This window comes from Ptychodera flava, chromosome 7 (assembly GCF_041260155.1).
Source record: "Ptychodera flava strain L36383 chromosome 7, AS_Pfla_20210202, whole genome shotgun sequence".
NCBI lineage: Eukaryota > Metazoa > Hemichordata > Enteropneusta > Ptychoderidae > Ptychodera > Ptychodera flava.
This window is the reverse complement of record NC_091934.1, coordinates 25,241,898-25,261,531: the sequence shown is the minus strand read 5'-3', so window position 1 is coordinate 25,261,531 and position 19,634 is coordinate 25,241,898. Positions and strand designations below refer to the sequence as shown.

The 19,634-nt window shown below is 35.5% G+C and overlaps 2 protein-coding genes across 2 annotated transcripts in view; both read right to left on the bottom strand.

The window, feature by feature from the left end:
- LOC139137090 (clotting factor C-like) overlaps positions 1–18,565 on the bottom strand; it is a 70,403-nt gene extending 51,838 nt beyond the window's left edge. Inside the window, exons 1-2 of the mRNA XM_070705054.1 lie at positions 18,410–18,565; positions 17,730–17,915 (exon numbers count right to left, since the gene is read on the bottom strand). Of these exons, the coding sequence (XP_070561155.1) occupies positions 17,730–17,915; positions 18,410–18,479 (256 nt within the window). The 5' untranslated portion in view covers positions 18,480–18,565. The remainder of the gene's footprint in view (positions 1–17,729; positions 17,916–18,409) is intronic.
- A 487-nt stretch (positions 18,566–19,052) lies between these two features.
- LOC139136401 (mannan-binding lectin serine protease 1-like) overlaps positions 19,053–19,634 on the bottom strand; it is a 117,004-nt gene continuing 116,422 nt past the window's right edge. Inside the window, exons 4-5 of the mRNA XM_070704125.1 lie at positions 19,289–19,470; positions 19,053–19,067 (exon numbers count right to left, since the gene is read on the bottom strand). Coding sequence (XP_070560226.1) covers positions 19,053–19,067; positions 19,289–19,470 — 197 coding nt within the window. The remainder of the gene's footprint in view (positions 19,068–19,288; positions 19,471–19,634) is intronic.

Sequence of the window (19,634 nt, the reverse complement as noted above, 5' to 3'; positions counted from 1 at the left end):
TGACAGTACTCAAAGAAATTAATTATTTTTATTTCAGCTAATTACATATTTGAATACTTAATGACCTTTAGAATTGATCTGTGGTGAAATTCATTGTGTTGATCATAACACTTTAAATGTAGCAAAGCATGTAGCAAAGGTTCAAACTTGCACATAAATGCAATATATAATGAAACACGTGAGCATTTTCAGTTCATATCTGGTATTTTGTGATTTATTATGATTTACGTTGGAGCTGTAAAGTTAAGATACTTTGAGTTGTTAATCTTATTATTCATATTCACGGGCATGTAAACAAACCATTTTTGTGTATTTGTGGTCAGTCACGTGGTTCAGCTCGACCAATCAAAATGCGACGGGCAGGGCATGGTAATATAATGACTGTTTTCTTTGTCACAGAAAATTGGGTGGGCGTTGTTGTTCATCATAACGGTTTGTGAAAACAAGACAAAGAGAACTCTTTATTTTAAAAAGCTCATCGGTGAAATGCTCATTAGAAATGTAATAAACAATTTTCTTAGATGTACGGCAATACCAGTTTTAAACTGCGATTGATTCAAATAATGTATGCTCTTTTCCCAAAATTACAATGTCATAGATAGTATTGAAGCTACTGGGTAGCTGCTCAAGACGACAACAGCGTATGATACTGATGTGTTTAAGCAATCTCATTGCTCAACACAGCTTTGATGCTGTTAATGTATTTTAAAATTATTTTCCCTCTCCTCGGTTTTGTAGATTTGAGAAGGGTTATCTAATTTTCTCCTATATTTATCAAATAAGTGATCGGTTGTGTAGGAAAATCGAAGCCGTGTTTCGAAATTTTGTGGAACACGTATGACTACCATACCATTCTATGAGTGTGACCACTGGGTTGACAAAGCAATTCTAAATGTAGACAAACAGAATGGCGGCCAATCTCTTCTCAATATGGAGTTTCGAAGTAGAGGGGAGTTCGAATTGATAATAATTGTAAGTACTTATTGTACCTTAAAAAGTTCTTCCCCTGTTGAAACATTGCGAAGTTTATAAATGAAGCCTGTTTATATATATATATATCATGGTCGAACGAAAGTAATATCTTGATACTCGAGGTTTTCCTATAATCTGCGAAGTTCTGAGCATGGGTATAGTATATGATAAAGCATTTATTACAAAACGTCGCCTCTACCTGTGTCCTGTCTTATCAGCGTCATTAGTGCTTAACTTCGTCTCATGCCTGACATTATCACAAATTACAATAAAGATGATCTAAAAAAGTATCTGGCGATATCGGATAATAATCTCCCATAACTAGACAGCATCTCATATGCCATCGACAATGACATAGCTCGTGGAATTATATATGGTTCAATACATGGAGAAAGCTATTGATCATGTAGACCATGTTAACTAGTCAATATCCTGCACTCCTTTAGATTGGTTACCGCTTTGTTACATCAATAAGGTTTCTCTATACGGAAATTAAATCTCTTATCAGAACCCCAATAGCAGACTCGCTATGGCTGTTCAGTATTAATGTGACATCATTGGACTGTCAATTTCTGGACACAATTTTCACAAACCAGTGTATCTACCTATGTCGACGACGTTGAAGCCATGACAACTCAAAATACTTTACTTAAAATAATTGAAATCTTGAGCTTAGACTTTATATGACAATCTATCAAATCCCATTATCAATTTGGAAAAGATAATAGGCCGGAGGGTCGAAAGATGTCGAAATGGCGGTACAGATGACCCCATTAAGCTTGAAATAAAATACAACGGGACAAGCCTTAACATGCTCGTCAGATGGGTGACAGCTTGTAGTATCATCGACAGAACTAGAATGAATTTGTTTATATCAGTGAAAAAATAACGATATAGTTTCTGGTATGTCTTATAAAGGCCGTGCACTTATAGTCAACAAGAAAATTGCTTCTAGGATGCTCTACCTAATGACATGCATATCTTCTATCAAGGGTATTTTTTTCATATTTCGATCCACAATTTTTCTTGTTTTTTTCGGCAACAATGTCACTGGGGTTTTTTTAATTCTATGTAAAGACTGTCACGGTCTTTTTAACATCCAAACTAGTCAAGAGAGACTTTGTTTAATTAGAAATTATCGAACATTACTTTTGTAAAGATTACCCCCGTCATGCTTTCCAATTTACCAATTAATTGAAATAAGATTAACCTGATAGCTGAATATTTGATAGACTCTCTGTGACTGACAGATGTCTGACTGACGATCGAGCAAACGTACGAAGGAACTAGATAGTTTGTTAACCGGCTGGTTAGCTGGTAACTAATGACTGTCCTTAACTAACCAACTAACTAAATTTAACTTGACGAACATTGTTCTGAACTTTTCTTCACAAAATAAGGACGTTATAATAACTCTCTTTAGTTTTAAATTTTTTTCAGCCAAATACGTGTGCGCTTCTTTTACAAGCATTTCAACTTTCCGCACAGAAAATGGTTTCATGTAACTCATTTAAGCACGAACACATTTGTTGATGAGAAGGTAACTAGTCTGTAATGATTTCGGACTTTTGCAAGTCTGCTTGGAGTAATATGGCGTAATATGTTGTATTCCTTAAACGCACAGCATGTATTTTGTTATCAAAAGTAAAAATATTTCATAGCCAGAATCATCATTTTACATAATGATAATTAATATAAGTATTATATAGAAATAATATCGCGAATAATAATAGGTTCAATTTCCGTGAACATTTCACCATTAAGGGAATTTTGGGTTGAAAAGACCAAATATGATATCTGCCCCATGTTTCCATGGTAACCATTTTAGGGGTAAAAATTTTAGTTTGTCTAATATCCACTGAAAAGTTACTTTGATTGATATGAAAATTATCAGCGAGGGGAGTTCGGGTCAGAGAACACAAAAACCAGACTTACTTTAATGTTTTGAATTGCCATGGTAACTATTCTGGGATTGAAAATGTTACTTTTTCCCTAATTCCTATTAAAGAACTGATTGATTGATGTAACAATTGATAATAAGGGTTTTTCTGGTTGGCACACCAAAAAATAAATCACAATCATTTCATGTGAGATATTTCCATGGCAATCATTTAGGAGTAAAATTTACCAGTTTTTCAAAGATTCCATCTAAAATCCAGGAATCAACAGAATGTGTTATATCAAAGGGATATTTTGGGTTAGAAAGACCAAATATCCCGTGTAAAAATCAAGTAATCAACAGAAATATTATACCAAAGGGTTATTTCGGGTTAGAAAGACAAAATATGATATCCATTTTTACTGCCCTGTGTTTCCATAGTAACCTATTTGCGTTTTAGATTTCAATTTTTTTCCTAAGTCCATTATAAGTAATCCAAGTTACTACGAAAATGCTCTCCTAAGTGCATTTATAACAGCATGAACTCCATGTTCATTTTTGTTTTATGTTGCCATAGTAACCATTTCGGTAACCACAGTTTTTTATTTAAAACCATAGACCCTCGAGAGGGTCTATGTTAAAACATAATTCACTGTTTTTTATTTATTTTATGGATTTCTAAGTAACAACTTTTAACATTTGTTCTATATAATAATAATAATTAATATAAGTATTGCATAGAAATAATAACGCGAATAATAATAGGTTCAATTTTCGTGAAAATTTCACCATAAGGGTGTTTTAGGTCGAAAAGACCAAATATGACATCCATTTCACTGCCCCTTGTTTCCATAGTAACCATTTTAGGGGTAAAAAATATCAGTTTTTCTAATATCCCATGAAAGTTACTTTGATTGACATGACAATTACCTAGTGTGGGAGTCGGGTCAGAGAATACGAAAACCAGACTTATTTCAATGTTTCGAGTTGCAATGGTAACTATTTTGGGATTGAAAATGTTACTTTTTCCCTAATTCCTATTAAAGAACTATTGATTGATGTAAAAAAATGATAATAAGGGTTTTTCTTGTTAGCACATCATAAAAAATCACACTCATTTTAATAAGAGATGTTTCCATGGCAACCATTCAGGAGTAAAAATTACCAGTTTTTCAAAGATTCCACCTAAAATCATGTAACCAACAGAACATGTTATATCAAAGGGATATTTAGGGGTTAGAAAGACCAAATATCAAGTGTAAAATCCAGTAATCCAACAGAGATATTATACCAAATTGTTATTTCGGGTTAGAAAGACATAACATGATATCCATTTTTTCTGCCCTGTGTTTCCATAGTAACCTATTTACGTTTTAAAATTTCAATTTTTTTCTAAATTCCATTAAAAGTAATCCCAGTTACTATGCAATTTATGCTCTCCTAAGTGTATTTATCACAGCATGAACTCCATGTTCATTTGTTTCATATAGCCATCATACCATTTAGGTAACCACAGTTTGGTTTTTTTATTTAAAACCATGCATATTTTAGATCAGGGTATTTTTTTCGTTAACCAGACAAGAAAGGGCTATTTTATGAGGCTCTGGCCATGAAGTGAATTTTCTAGTCTTTTGATGTGTATACTTGCACACGTTTAATACCCAAGGAAACAAGTATAATGGACGACAGTGGGACTCAAAAGTTTTGTAACCTATTAACAACCCGTTTCACTCGCAGAGTTGTATGCAAATTTTAAAAGTCGCCATAACAACCTGACAACAACATGACCTTTTCAGCACTAAGACATACTGTAACAGGGCTAAATATAGGCCATGGCCCTTCTGTCGGAAGGAGGCATAATTTCTGTGTCATTGTGATTGGTACATTATTATCAAAATGCAACGAGAATGCGTTTTTATTGGCCATCGTTTCCTGTGCCTGTCATTCAAGTACGTCAGTTCAGATATTGAAACTTTGTTGCAAAGTTCCACCGCACGGCCGGTCGTCTTCGTCATTTCCAGAACAAAGTCACATTAAGTGCCCAGCTGGGTTTGACCGCATTTATCTACCTCGTCCCAAAGTGACGGACGGATCTTTCAACCTTTCAGCTTGGTGAAAAACGCATTTATTGATTCGCCAAAGGCCTGTGGATTCGCTTATTTTTGCACAAGTGCTACATGGACATAGGAAAAAGTTCGACTGATCCGATCCCTCTCGATTGTTGAATACAACCACGGTCCATGATGAGAGTTCTCGAATCAAAAACTGTAGCCGTGCTCGAATACAAATGTCTTCTCATTAAATTACTTCATTCTTGATATACAAGAGTTAGCATTCCAAATCTGTCACCCTGTTTTTTTCAAAGTTTGGAGAAGGGCGGCATTTCCATCTGAATGATTGAACGACGTGAAACGCAAAATTCCATCGCATATGTTCTGGCAATATGTACAGTAGAAATACTGTATACGCTGCAGTTCCGTAAGCTTATAAGCTTATACTCCACAAAATGGCCACAGGCGGCGTGAACTTTCTGAAAGGATTTCCAAAACGTCCTACTTGGTACCTTATACACTCACATGTGATATCCTGAAAAGTATTCTCTGCAGTAATTCCAGTTTCTGTCAACATTCCATCATTTTAAAGCTCTAACGACAAGATAGCACGAGATCGGAGACATTCTATACTGTCACGCGCACGTACGTAGACTCAATGGCGCATGCTCTGGATTCACGTCGCGTCTCTAAAGGGCGCGCGAGTGTCCCGACAGGGAAGAACGCGAATCGCAGGGTCTCTGCCAGACTACACTGGCAGGGTGAAACATGCGAAATGCAGAAAAATGTTTATTCTGCAATGCCAATATGACGCGTACGAGGTAAGTCTGAATAAGTTTTAATTATACATCAGAATGAATCCATTGTACATTGGTACATTGGTACGTTTATGAAAGAATTAGTACAGGACAGGTGTCCGAAATGTTTTTCAGTTTAGAAGTCACCCCTATTGACAAAATTAAAATAAACAACACCTCTTTTTTAGAATTCCCACAGCTTCAATGAACTGTTATTAGATTTCTATATAATACTTACAGCCCCTAAACTTGTAATAATAATAATAATAATAATTAATATAAGTATCTTATAGAAATAATAACGCGAATAATAATAGGTTCAATTTCCGTGAAAATTTCACCATAAGGGTATTTTGGGTCGAAAAGACCAAATATGATATCGATTTCACTGCCCCATGTTTCCATGGTAACCATTTTAGGGGTTGAAAATTTCAGTTTTTCTAATATCTCATGAAAAGTTACTTTGATTGATATGAAAATTATCTAGTGGGGGAGTTCGGGTCAGAGAACACAAAAACCAGACTTATTTTAATGTTTCGAGTTGCCATGGTAACTATTTTGGGATTGAAAATTTTACTTTTTCCCTAATTCCTATTAAAGAACTATTGATTGATGTAAAAATTTGATCATAAGGGTTTTTCTGGTTAGCACACCAAAAATATCACACTCATTTTAATGTGAGATGTTTCCATGGCAACCATTCAGGAGTAAAATTTACCAGTTTTTCAAAGATTCCACCTAAAATCCAGTAATCAATAGAATGTGTAATATCAAAGGGATATTTTGGGTTAGAAAGACCAAATATCCCGTGTAAAAATCCAGCAATCAACAGAAATATTATACCAAAGGTTATTTTGGGTTAGAAAGACAAAATATGATATAAATTTTTACTGCCCTGTGTTTCCATAGTAACCTATTTGCATTTTAAAATTAAAAGTAATCAAAGTTACTATGCAAATGCTCTCCTAGTGTATTTATCACAGCATGAACTCCATGTTCATTTTTTTATGTTGCCTTGGTAACTATTTTGGTAACCACAGTTTTTTATTAAAACCATAGACCCTCGAGAGGGTCTATGCTAAAACATAATTCATTTTTTTTATTTATTTTATGGATTTCTAAATAACAACTTAGAAATTTGTTCTATATAATAATAATTGTAATTTCTTTGCCTTCATTCTAGGATAGTAAACATAATGTATATTGGGGCCATTCTGGTCAAAATTATGTTTTCCCTTAATTTTAGTGTGTTAGAATTAATTTTATATAGACCAGAAATAATTTTTGAAGTATTTTTAATTTTGTTTCATGCAGTCATCCCAAATAAGTGTTATATAGTACAGTACTAACTCATTATGCATCGAATTATGTTTATGCCTTCAAATTAATTTTATGTGCTAAAATTAATTCTACTAGTATCTCAAATTAATTTTATGAACCCAATTCCCCTTTTCACCCAATGTACCATTACATTACATTACATTACATTACATTATTTATCACAGGCAGTAACAGTAGCACACAGGTTTTTTTATTTAAAACATAATTCACTGGTGCTTTTTATTTTATATATTATAATTAACAACGTATTAATATTCATTTTATGATAATTTATTTTATTTTCTTTGCCTCATTCCAGGAAGAATAATAAAGACAAATTATTTCTGATTGTTTAACTAAAGTAAAATTATGACCATGTAGTGGTGCATTATTTTTGTGTGACCTAGCCTGGCCATAAACTTTATGATTAGCTAGATCTCCCCTTTCCTGATAGCAACGGCTAAATTTGAACTTGGTGCCTGTATACCTTTAAACATTTTTTAAACCCAGCAGGCCAAGACAAGGGGGAAATATTACAAGTTAAATGTTTCATGTTTAATACTGCCCAGGGCTCGAAATTAACTTTTTTCCTTGGTAGTCCACTTGCGCTACCATTTTCTGAAGTTGGTAGGCCAGTGACAGTGGCTTGTAGCCCAATGCATATTTTAGATCAGGGGTATTTTTTTTTCGTTAACCAGACAAGAAAAGGCTATTTTACAAGATTCTGCCTATGAAGTGATTTTTTAGTCTTTTGATGTGTATACTTGCACACCTTTAATACCCAAGGAAACAGGTATAATGGACGACAGTGGGACTCAAAAGTTTTGTGACCTATTAACACCCAGAGTTGTATGCAAATTTTAAAAGTCGCCATGACAACCTGACAACAATATGGCCTTTTCAGCACTAAGACATAGTGTAGCAGGGCTAAAAATAGACCATGCCCTTCTGTCGGGAGGAGGCATAATTTCTGTGTCATTGTGATTGATACATTATTATCAAAATGCAACGAGAATGCGTTTTTATTGGCCATCGTTTCCTGTGCCTGTCATTCAAGTACGTCAGTTCAGATATTGAAACTTTGTTGCAAAGTTCCACCGCACGGCCGGTCGTCTTCGTAATTTCCAGAACAAAGTCATATTATGGCAAATTTCTGTGCCCAGCAGGGTTTGACTGCATTTATCTAGCTCGTCCCAAAGTGACGGACGCATCTTTCAACCTTTCAGCTTGGTGAAAAACGCATTTATTAATTCGCCAAAGGCCTGTGGACTCGTATATTTTTGCACAAGTGCTGCATGGACATAGGAAAAAGTTCGACTCACCCTAGCCCTCTCGATTGTTGAATACAACCACGTCTCATGATGAGAGTTCTCGAATCAAAACCTGTAGTGTAGCCGTGCTCGAATACGAATATCTTCTCATTAAATTACGTCATTGTTATACAGAGTTAGCATTACAAAGTCTGTCACCCTGTTTTTATCAAAGTTTGGAGAAGGGCGACATTTCCGTCTGAATGGTTGAACGACGTGAAACGCAAAATATTCCATCGCATATGTTCCGGCAATATGTACAGAACTGTCAGTAGAAATACTGTATACGCTGCTGAGTTACGTAAGCTTATAAGCTTATACTCCACAAAATGGCCACAGGCGGCTTGAACTTTCTGAAAGGATTTCCTAAACGTCCTACTTGGTACCTTAGACACTCACATATGATATCCTGAAAAGTATTCTTTGCAGTAATTCCAGTTTCTGTCAACATTCCATCATTTTTAAAGGTCAACGACACGATAGCGCGAGATCGGAGACGTTCTACTGTCACCACCACGCACTCTTAATTGCGCATGCTCTGGGATTCGCGTCGCTTCCCTGAAGGGCGCGCGCGTGTTCCGACAGAGAAGAACGCGAATCGCAGGGTTTCTGCCAGACTACACTGCCAGGGCGGAACATGCGAAATGCAGAAAAATGTTTATTCTGCAATGCCAATATGACGCTTACGAAGTAAGTCTGAAAAGTTTTAAATTATACATCAGAATGAATCCATTGTACATTGGTACGTTTATGAAAGAATTCGTACAGGATACGTGTCTGACATCTTTTTCAATTTTAGGTCAGGTAAGTTAGAGTGGGGGGTGGGGTTCTGAGACCTAACTTAAACAATTAAAGTATATTTATATAATTAACTTTTAATGTTACCCCTAATGTGTGGAAAATATTCGTTAAGTGAGAGAGAGAGATTGTTATTTATATTGGAAATCTTTTTCATAGTCGTGACTTTTGATGGAAGAAAACTAAAAACAAAATTAAATTGAACCGATTGAACGTGTATCCGTAAAGTTTGCACAAAAGTTAAAAGTCTAGGCCTGCTGGTATCGCGTAAACTGCTTAGTGTCACTTTTCCGACAAGCATTTAATTACCCCTTAGCTTAATAATAATAATAATAATACTTTATTGCATAACAACACACTTCGGGAAGTGTGGTAGAGCAAAACAATCAAACATTACACACATGTTCAGGTAAGATGCTTGCTGGGGATGAATCTGTAGTGTAAGAAATACACCTAAAAGAGGCTTCTTGTCCTCAAAATTCATGATGTACAGGAATTTCTCTCTGTCACTCAAATATTCAAAGTTCTCAAAATGTGATTTCATAGTGAAAAGAGTATTTCTATTATGAACATATTTGTCACACTTAATAATATAATGAAACTCATCTTCTACAGAAGACTTACAAAAAGTACAAAATCTCTCATTTAACGGGATTCTTGGGACTGACCTTCTGCCAATCTCAATTTGTAAATTATGATCAGAAATACGAAACTTGGTAATCAATTTCCTGCAGTTAATATTTGTAATATCCATCAAGTATTCCTCAAAAGTAAATAAAGTTTTAAATTTTCTGTAATGATACCCCCTCTTTCCGTACAGTATGATGCATTATTCTGCGCTGCATGTAAAACAATATTGGAAGTCACCCCATTGACAAAATTAAAATATACAACACTTCTTTTTCAGAATTCCCACACAGCTTCAATGAACTGTTATTAGATTTCTATATAATACTTATAGCCCCTAAACTTGTAATAATAATAATAATAATAATAATAATAATAATAATAATAATAATAATAATAATAATAATTAATATAAGTATTATATAGAAATAATTAATATAAGTATTATATAGAAATAATAACGCGAATAATAATAGGTTCAAGTTCCCTGAAAATTTCACCATAAGGGTATTTTGGGTCGAAAAGACCAAATATGATATCGATTTCACTGCTCCATGTTTCCATGGTAACCATTTTAGGGGTTGAAAATTTCAGATTTTTTAATATCTCATGAAAAATTACTTTGATTGATATGAAAATTATTTACTTGGGGAGTTCGGGTAAGAGAACACAAAAACCAGACAAATTTTAATGTTTCAAGTTGCCATGGTAACACTTTTGGGATTGAAAATGTTACTTTTTTCCCTAATTCCTATTAAATAACTATTGATTGATGTAAAAAAATGATCATAAGGGCTTTTCTGATTAGCACACCAAAAACATCACACGATTTAAAGGTGAGATGTTTCAATGGCAACCATTCAGGACTAAAAATTAGCAGTTTTTCAAAGATTCCACCTAAAATCCAGTAATGAACAGAAAGTGTTATATCACAGGGATATTTTGGGTTAGAAAGACTAAATATCCAGTGTAAAAATCAAGTAATCAAAAGAAATATTATAACATACGGTTATTTTGGGTTAGAAAGATATAATATGATATCCAATTTTACTGCCCTATGTTTCCATACTAACCTATTTATGTTTTAAAATTTTTTTTTTTTTCCAAATTCCATTAAATGCTATCCTAGTTATTATGCAAATGCTCTCTAAGTGTATTTATCAAAGCATGAACTCTATGTTCATTTTTGTTTTATGTTGCCATGGTATCATTTTTTTAATTTAAACCATAATTCACTGTTTTTTTATTTATTTCATTGATTCCTAAGTAACAACTTTTAACATTTGTTTATTTATTTCATTGATTTCTAAGTAACAACTTTTAAAATTTGTTCTATTGTAATAATAATTGTAATTTCTTTGCCTTCAGCTAGGAAAAATAATAAAGATAATGTATACTGGGGCCATTCTGGTCAAAATTATGCTTTTCGTTAATTTTAGTGTGTGAGAATTAATTTTATATAGACCAGAAATAATTTTTCAAGCATTTTTAATTTTGTTTCATGCAGTCAACCCAAATAAGTGTTATATAGTATAGTACTAACTTATTATGCATTCATTGAATTAAGTTTATGCCTTCAAATTAATTTTACGTGCTAAAATTAATTCTACTAGTATCTCAAATTAATTTTATGAACCCAATTCCCCTTAGCACCCAATGTACCATTATTTATCACAAGCAGTAACAGTAGCGCCCATTTTTTAAAAATTGAAAACATGATTCACTGGTACATATTTATTTTATGGATTCATAATTAACGACGTATTAATATTCATTTTAAAATCATTTATTATGATATCTTTGCCTCATTCGAGGAAGAATAATGAAGAAGAATTATTTCTGATTGTTTAACTAAAGTAAAATTATGACCATGTAGTGGTGCATTATTTTTTGTGTGACCTGGCGTGACCCCATATACTCTATGATTAGCTAGATCTCCCCTTTCCATGGTAGCAACGGCTAAATTTGAACATAGTGCCCTTAAACCTTAACTTTTTTAAAACCCAGCAGGCAAAGACAAGGGGGAAATATTACAAGTTAAATGTTTCGTGTTTAATACTGCCCTGGTTGTAAAGAAAATTAAACTAACACCAACTCTCAATGAATTTTGCCCTATTTCTCACTTGTGCGAACGTCGTAGGAAACACTTATTGCAACAATTTACCCTAATATAAAGAATCGGCTGTCAATTAAACTGCGGTTGCTAACCAACCGGAGGTAAACAGTGAGACTAAACGTGCCCAGCTGGCGCAATAGACTGATCGTTTTGGCGTGTGCCAACTTACTTATAGAAAACCGCAAAGACTAGTCGTTTTTGCGTGTGCCGGCTAATCGGCTAACAAAAAACAGGAAACTGCAAAACCGCAAAAAGCGACAACGAAATGTAAATAGCTACGGAATAGTTTCTATAAAATCTCTACATATGTGTGTCAACCTGGCGCCTATAGCACAATGGAATAGCTAGTATTATTGTAAAAGGCGATAGTCATATCAAACTATTGAAATGCAGCAAAAATAATTAATCTTTCCACCTTTCAGCTTGGTGAAAAACGCATTTATTGATTCGCCAAAGGCCTGTGGATTCGCTTATTTTCGCACAACTGCTACATGGACAAAGGAAAAAGTTCGACTCATCCTAGCCTCTCGATTGTTAAATATGACCACGGTCCATGATGAGAGTTCTCGAATCAAAAACTGTAGCCGTGCTCGAATACAAATGTCTTCTCATTAAATTACGTCATTGTTATACAAGAGTTAGCATTCAAAAGTCTATCACCCTGGTTTTTTTTTCAAAGTTTGGAGAAGGGCGGCATTTCAATCTGAATGATTGAACGATGTGAAACGCAAAATTCCATCGCATATTACCCGGCAATATGTACAGTTAAAATACTGTAAACACTGCAGGTATGTATAAGCTTATACTCGACAAAGGCGCCGTGAGCTTTCTGAAAGTATTTCCTAAACGTCCTACTTGTTACATTAGAGACTCACATGTGTTGTCCTGAAAAGTATTTTCTGCAGTAATTCCAGTTTCTGTCAACTTGCACAACATTTTAAAGCTGAACGACTCGCACGAGACGAAGAAGTTCCAGACTGCACGTTCACGCGCATATACGTAAATATATACGTTCACTCAATTGCGCGTGCTCATATTGTAAGCTGCACTGGCATAGACTCTCCACAGTCGCTATAGCACTGTGCCTTGTTTTGTGCGCGCGTGCGCGCCCACGCAACGATGGGCCTGTCACGCTACGCTGTGCATGTGAGCTGCCAGACACAGCGATCTTCGGTTTTTGCAAGTATATGAATATTCATAAGGGTAGTGACGTCAAAAGAAACATCTATCTAACTGGGCGGAGAGAATATATACTAGCTGGTAGACCTATTAATACGCGGTATGTTTTTATTTTTCATTTTTAATTTTATTTGGCTATGGTACTTGTCATTTTTTTTTGATTAACGGATGTGTGGAGTTCCATAAAGTATCCGGATCAGGCTGAAATCCGACCGGTCACTTGCAAGAACGTCCAGACCCTGGGATCGCGTCGCGATTCGCGTCGCGTCAATACCTGCTGGTATCGCTTAATCTGCTTAGTGTCACTTTTCCGACAAGCATTACCCCTTGGCTTAATGATACCCCTCTCTCTCCGTACAGTATGATGCATAATTCTGCGCTGCACGTACGACAATTAGAAGTCACCCCTATTGACAAAATTAAAATAAACAACACCTCTTTTTCAGAATTCCCACACAGCTTCAATGAACTGTTATTAGATTTCTATATAATACTTATAGCCCCTAAACTTGTAATAATAATAATAATAATAATAATAATAATAATAATAATAATTGTAATTTCTTTGCCTTCATTCTAGAAAGAATAATAAAGATAATGTATATTGGGGCCATGTTGGTCAAAATTATGTTTTCCGTTAATTTTAGTGTGTTAGAATTAATTTTACATAGACCAGAAATAATTTTTCAAGCATTTTTAATTGTTTCATGCAGTCATCCCAAATAAGTGTTATATAGTATATTACCAACTTACCACATAAGTGTTATATAGTATATTACTAACTTATTATGCATTTATCGAATTAAGTTTATGCCTTCAAATTTATTTTATGTCCTGAAATTAATTCTACTAGTATCCGAACCCAATCCTCCTTATCACCCAATGTACCATTATATTTATCACAAGCAGTAACAGTAGCGCACAGTTTTTTATTTTTTTGTTTTATTTAAAACATAACTCACTGGTACTTATTAATTTTATGGATTTATAATTAACGACGTATACTAATGTTCATTTTGTAGTAATTTATTTTGATTTCTTTGCCTCATTCCAGGAAGAATTATGAAGACACAGTATATATTTCTGATTGTTTAACTAAACTAAAATTATGGCCATGTAGTGGTGCATTATTTTTTGTGTGACCTGGCGTGACCCCATAAACTCTATTATTCTGATGATTAGCTAGATATCCCCTTTCCATGGTAGCAATGGCTAAATTTGAACATGATCCCTGTATACCTTTAAACATTTTTTTAATCCCAGCAGACCAAGACAAGACAGGGGAAATATTACAAGTTAAATGTTTCATGTTTAATATTGCCCAGGGCTCGAAATTAACTTTTTTCCCTGGTAGTCCACTTGGGCAACCATATTCTGAAGTTGGTAGCCCGGTGACACTGGCTGGTAGCCCATGCATATTTTAGATCAGGGGTATCTTTTTTCGTTAACCAGACAAGAAAGGGCTATTTTACAAGGTTCTGCCCATGAAGTGAATTTTCTAGTCTTTTGATGTGTATACTTGCACACTTTAATGCCCAAGGAAACAGGTGTAATGGACGACAGTGGGACTCAAAAGTTTTGTGACCTATAAACAACCCGTTTCACTCTCACAGTTGTATGCAAATTTTAAAAGTCGCCATGACAACATGACAACAATATGGCCTTTACAGCACTGAGACATACTGTAGCAGGGCTAAAAATAGACCATGGCCCTTCTGTTGGGAGGAGGCATAATTTCCGTTTCATTGAGATCGCTACATTATCATCAAAATGCAATGAGAATGCGTTTTATTGGTCATCGTTTCCTGTGCCTGTCATTCAAGTACGTCAGTTCAGATATGGAAACTTTGTTGCAAAGTTCCACTGCACGGCCGGTCGTCTCCAGAACAAAGTCATACTATGGCAAATTTCTATGCCCAGCTGGGTTTGACTGCATTTATCTAGCTCGTCCCAAAGTGACGGACGCATCTTTCAACCTTTCAGCTTGGTGAAAAACGCATTTATTGATTCGCCAAAGGCCTGTGGACTCGCTTATTTTTGCACAAGTGCTACATGGACATAGGAAAAAGTTGTTGAATACTCACTGTTTCAGTGAATCCGCCATGATGAGAGTTCTCAAATCAAAAAATGTTGCCGAGCTCGAATATAAATGTCTTCAACGTCATTGTTATACAAGAGTTAGCATTCCAAAGTCTGTCACCCTGATTTTTTTCAAAGTTTGGAGAAGGCCGGCATTTCCATCTGAATGATTGAACGACGTGAAACGCAAAATTCCATCGCATATTATCTGGCAATATGTACAGTAGAAATACTGTATACCGTCACTCCAGCCAGGTACGTATAAGCTTATACTCCACAAAATGGCCACAGGCCACAATGGCAATAGTGAACTTTATGAAAGGCTTTCCTAAACGTCCTACTTGTTACTTTAGGGACTCACTTGTGATGTCCTGAAAAATATTTTCTGCAGTAATTCAGTTTCTGTCAACATGCAAAGCTCAACGAAAAGATTATAGCACGAGATGTAGTGTAGAGACTACATATTCACGTGCAGGTAAACTCAATCGCGCATGCTCATATTGGCAGACCACACTGGCAAACGAGTTCGCCTGCGTGAAGGTATATTTGCAGCAAATACACTGGCATAGACTCTCCACAGTCGCTGTGCCTTGTTTGTGCGTGCCCACGACTGCCACGATGGGCCTGCATTCGAACACTTCGTTTTCAGAATTCCCACAGCTTCAATGAACTGTTATTAGATTTCTATATAATACTTATAGCCCCTTAACTTGTATTATATTATACCTTTGTCAATACCAGTGAATTTTGTGACGTCATACCCATACATTGTTACTGATAATGTATTCCATTATTCAGCATGTCGGCCCCACAGCGAGCAAGTTTTGTTTTGGAAACAAAAAAAGGACTGCGCATTTCAAAGGAGGGAAAGTATCGGATAAACCATGTAATACACAAAACTATAAATCTTGATAATGGTGCACAATATTGATAATAATGTCTTACTGTACGATTTATCACATTTGTTGAGTCCTCACGCATGCACTTGTCGTCTGTCTGGCTGCGGGCGCTCAGCATGTCCCCGTCCGATACGCTGATTGTACTACTACGTTTGTTTACAACATGGTTCGCTTCGTTGCCGTATAGGTGAAACAATCTCAGTACGTTTGCAAACTCCTAGACGATACTGGGTTTGACACATTGCATATTATGTATGTCAGTGGCCATGTCAGCTATGCAAGCATGAAAGGCTACTCGAACCAGCCGTAAACGGGCCAACAACGGCAGCTTGCTGTCATCAACCTTGACCGGAAGTGTCTACGGAAATTACTACGGAGCCATTCAAAGTCTCGGTCCAAGGTCAGCTACTACCAGCAATCATGACGACCGTGGACTCTCCGTTGATCTAACATCTCGGCCACCTAATTCTGATACACTGACTGTAATCGGAGACAACTTTCATTCATCGTTTTTTTCTCCTTGTCTGTGGTTTTACCTTGCCTTGTTCTCGATATCGCGACGGTACGGAAACCCTCTAGTATGTTTGTCAACTGTACCTTTCAAGCACCCGTTTACGTCAAGTTCTCTCGTTCGCCGAAATAAAATAGCTCTTCTCAAGGAGCCATCGAAAATTAAATTTATAGACACCATTATATTATTAAAAATTAAACATTAGAATAACAATGTTGAACTCTGTTGATATCGTTTGCAATGAATGCTGTACTACTAGCGACATAATAATGATCGTATTGATCAGCTGATACCATGGCATGCAGCTCGCTGATCATGCTGATGTCGATGCATGAACATTCCGTTTTCTTGAATCTCTGGCATTTCACCATGTCGGCTTTTTGAATGACATGATATTTAAAGGTGATGTTTCAATTTTGATATAGACGGTAGGGATGTAGTTCCTTTTCATTTCCTTCGAAAATACATCGTTTTTCAATTCAAAATTGAACCGTGAAAGTGTTGGTCATTTTTGTGCTGAACGTGCGTGTTCAGTGCAGTGCAGTGTAGAGTGCATGTGATGTGTGCAGAGTCAGGACGCTAACTGGCTTCAAACTCAGTTTTAAATTTCCCTTTTTATTCGTTTTCTACAACTACATATTCACTGGCATTGCCAAACTATAAATAATAGCAATAATGCACACCCTCCCGGCCCATAATGGACTAAAGCAAACTTTGCACTCCATAATGTACTCGGCTTCGCCTCGTACATTATGTCGTGCAAAGTTTGCTTTCGTCCATTATGGGCGGGAGGGGGTGCATTATTGCTTAAATAGTAATAATAATAATAATAATATAATAATAATAATAAAAATAATGGGTTCTTGTATAGCGCTCATATCCACGAGATCATGTGATCAAGGCGTTTTTTTTACAATTATCATTACCCCTGGTCACTGGACCTAATATGATACCACTCACTCCCTTGGGATCAAACAACAGCTCACATGTGCAGCCAATAAGCGCATCAGAGCTTAACGCACACATTGCACTGTCCTACCAGGTACCCATCACTCCTAGGTGGGGAGAAGCAATGGAGGAATAAAGTGCCTTGCTCAAGGACACAACACCATAGCCATGCGGGGCTCGAACTCATGCATAAGAAACTGAATAAGCTTATGAGTCGTATTTAAATTTTCAAAGTCTACTTACGATAGCAGTGCGGTTGAACACCAGTCCATGTCCTGTCTTCGGTGCACAGTCTAGTCATAGACCCATCCATGTAGTATCCATAATCACACTTGAACCAAACAAACTGATCGTAAGTAGAATTACGTCCAATAATACGACCGTTCACAGGTGCCTGCAGAGATCTGCATCTCGGTGCTGAAGAAGGATCTGAAAATATATGATTACTGTATAAAACCTTTTTGCGTCTTAAAAAATGTCCGATATTTTAGTGTTTGCTTTTAAATGCCCCTTTTATAAAAGTACCAGTAGTTTTAACTTTGGTTTTGTTTTGTTTTTTCTGGAGAATATCACATTTCGTACTTGCTACGACTTGACTCTCCTAGGTGCCCTAAAATTTATCCACAGACGTTAAACAAAATAAATAGCAATGATCGATGCTATCCTATGGAAGACTTCGGTACATATCTTTTAATCATGGGAATTACCAGACTACACCTATGTAAAACTCTCTCGTTGGATCATGTCAAAATGTGAAATATATAGGCAACTGATTAAGACAAAGTATCAAAATTCAATGCGATAATTTTTACATTGTAATCTTGAAAAAAAAGATTGAATGAGTTATTTTAGTATTGAATAAAAATGATATTGCTGATAGCTGTATAACTGACAAGATATCAAAACCTATAATGTTTATTTACCTATAACATTGTATCTTGCCTGCACTAGCCCTTCGTTTGAATGACTATGATCTACATATCGAATTGTCATGACGTGACTTATTGAGTGAATGATTGTTGGAAAGTTTGATACGTGTACATCTCCACAGAAAGGTCCGAATTCTTCATCACCAGTGTAAATCTGATGGACGAGGACAACAGCAAAGCGAGACGCATGTTAGTTCAAATGTTAACATAACGATGAACTAGATGAATTATTCAACAAAATGATGCATTGATACATTTGCAATCGATCATTGAACAATATAATTTAGAAGTGACATAATCGTTACGTGCAGTTGACATAATGGTTTCTTTCTGCCCAAAATAAATACAAATAGACACTATAAACATATCAGCATGTGTCAAATGTCTTCGTGCTGATAAATAGCCCTATACACTGGTTATCATTAGCCAGGATAGCCATTCCCTTGGTGACATTCAGGTTTCAAAATTTTCTTCATAAAGTATACTTTCATCCGCTACATACTCAATTCTGATTTTTTGATGTCAATTCATAATTTTATTTCATAATTTCATAGAATGAGGTTTAAATGCTCTATATATGAACTCTATTTCACCGACTAAAGTACGTTAGTGAATATTTCTGAGTTAATTTGTGAGATTAATTTACGTGTTTCTGTTATTGAGAAGAGGACAGACATGTCAAAAGAAGAAGCTCTCATACATTCTCCTTGGCTGGATATTGTTGATTTAGTAATACGTGAAATTCAAACAAGTAGCACTCATTATTTTTTTTATTTTGCACTACATTCATCTGTAGTGTAAAATGTTACGTCAAATAATATTTTAATTATAATATTCTGAATAGGATTTAAAGCACAGTGTTTTTGTTCTTACCTTTACGAATACAAGGTAACAGGCAGCCCAATCAATGATGTGAAAGGCATTGAAATCTAGGGCAATGACATGCCCTGATTCAGCAACAATGGTCCAATCGTGATGGTAATATCTCTTGTTACTAAAGGTCCTGGTGTCTAATTCACCTGAATTTTCAGTCAGCACAGTAGTCCTTGGTTTGACTGGAGACGAAAACAAGATATTGCATGGTAATGATTTATAAAGCAAAGGAATAACTAGAACTGGAAAATATCCGAACCACAAAGAACACCCGGGAACGAACACTTGTCATTCTGGAACTGTCATTTGAAAATCTACACCTGCAACGTGAATCAACATTGAAATA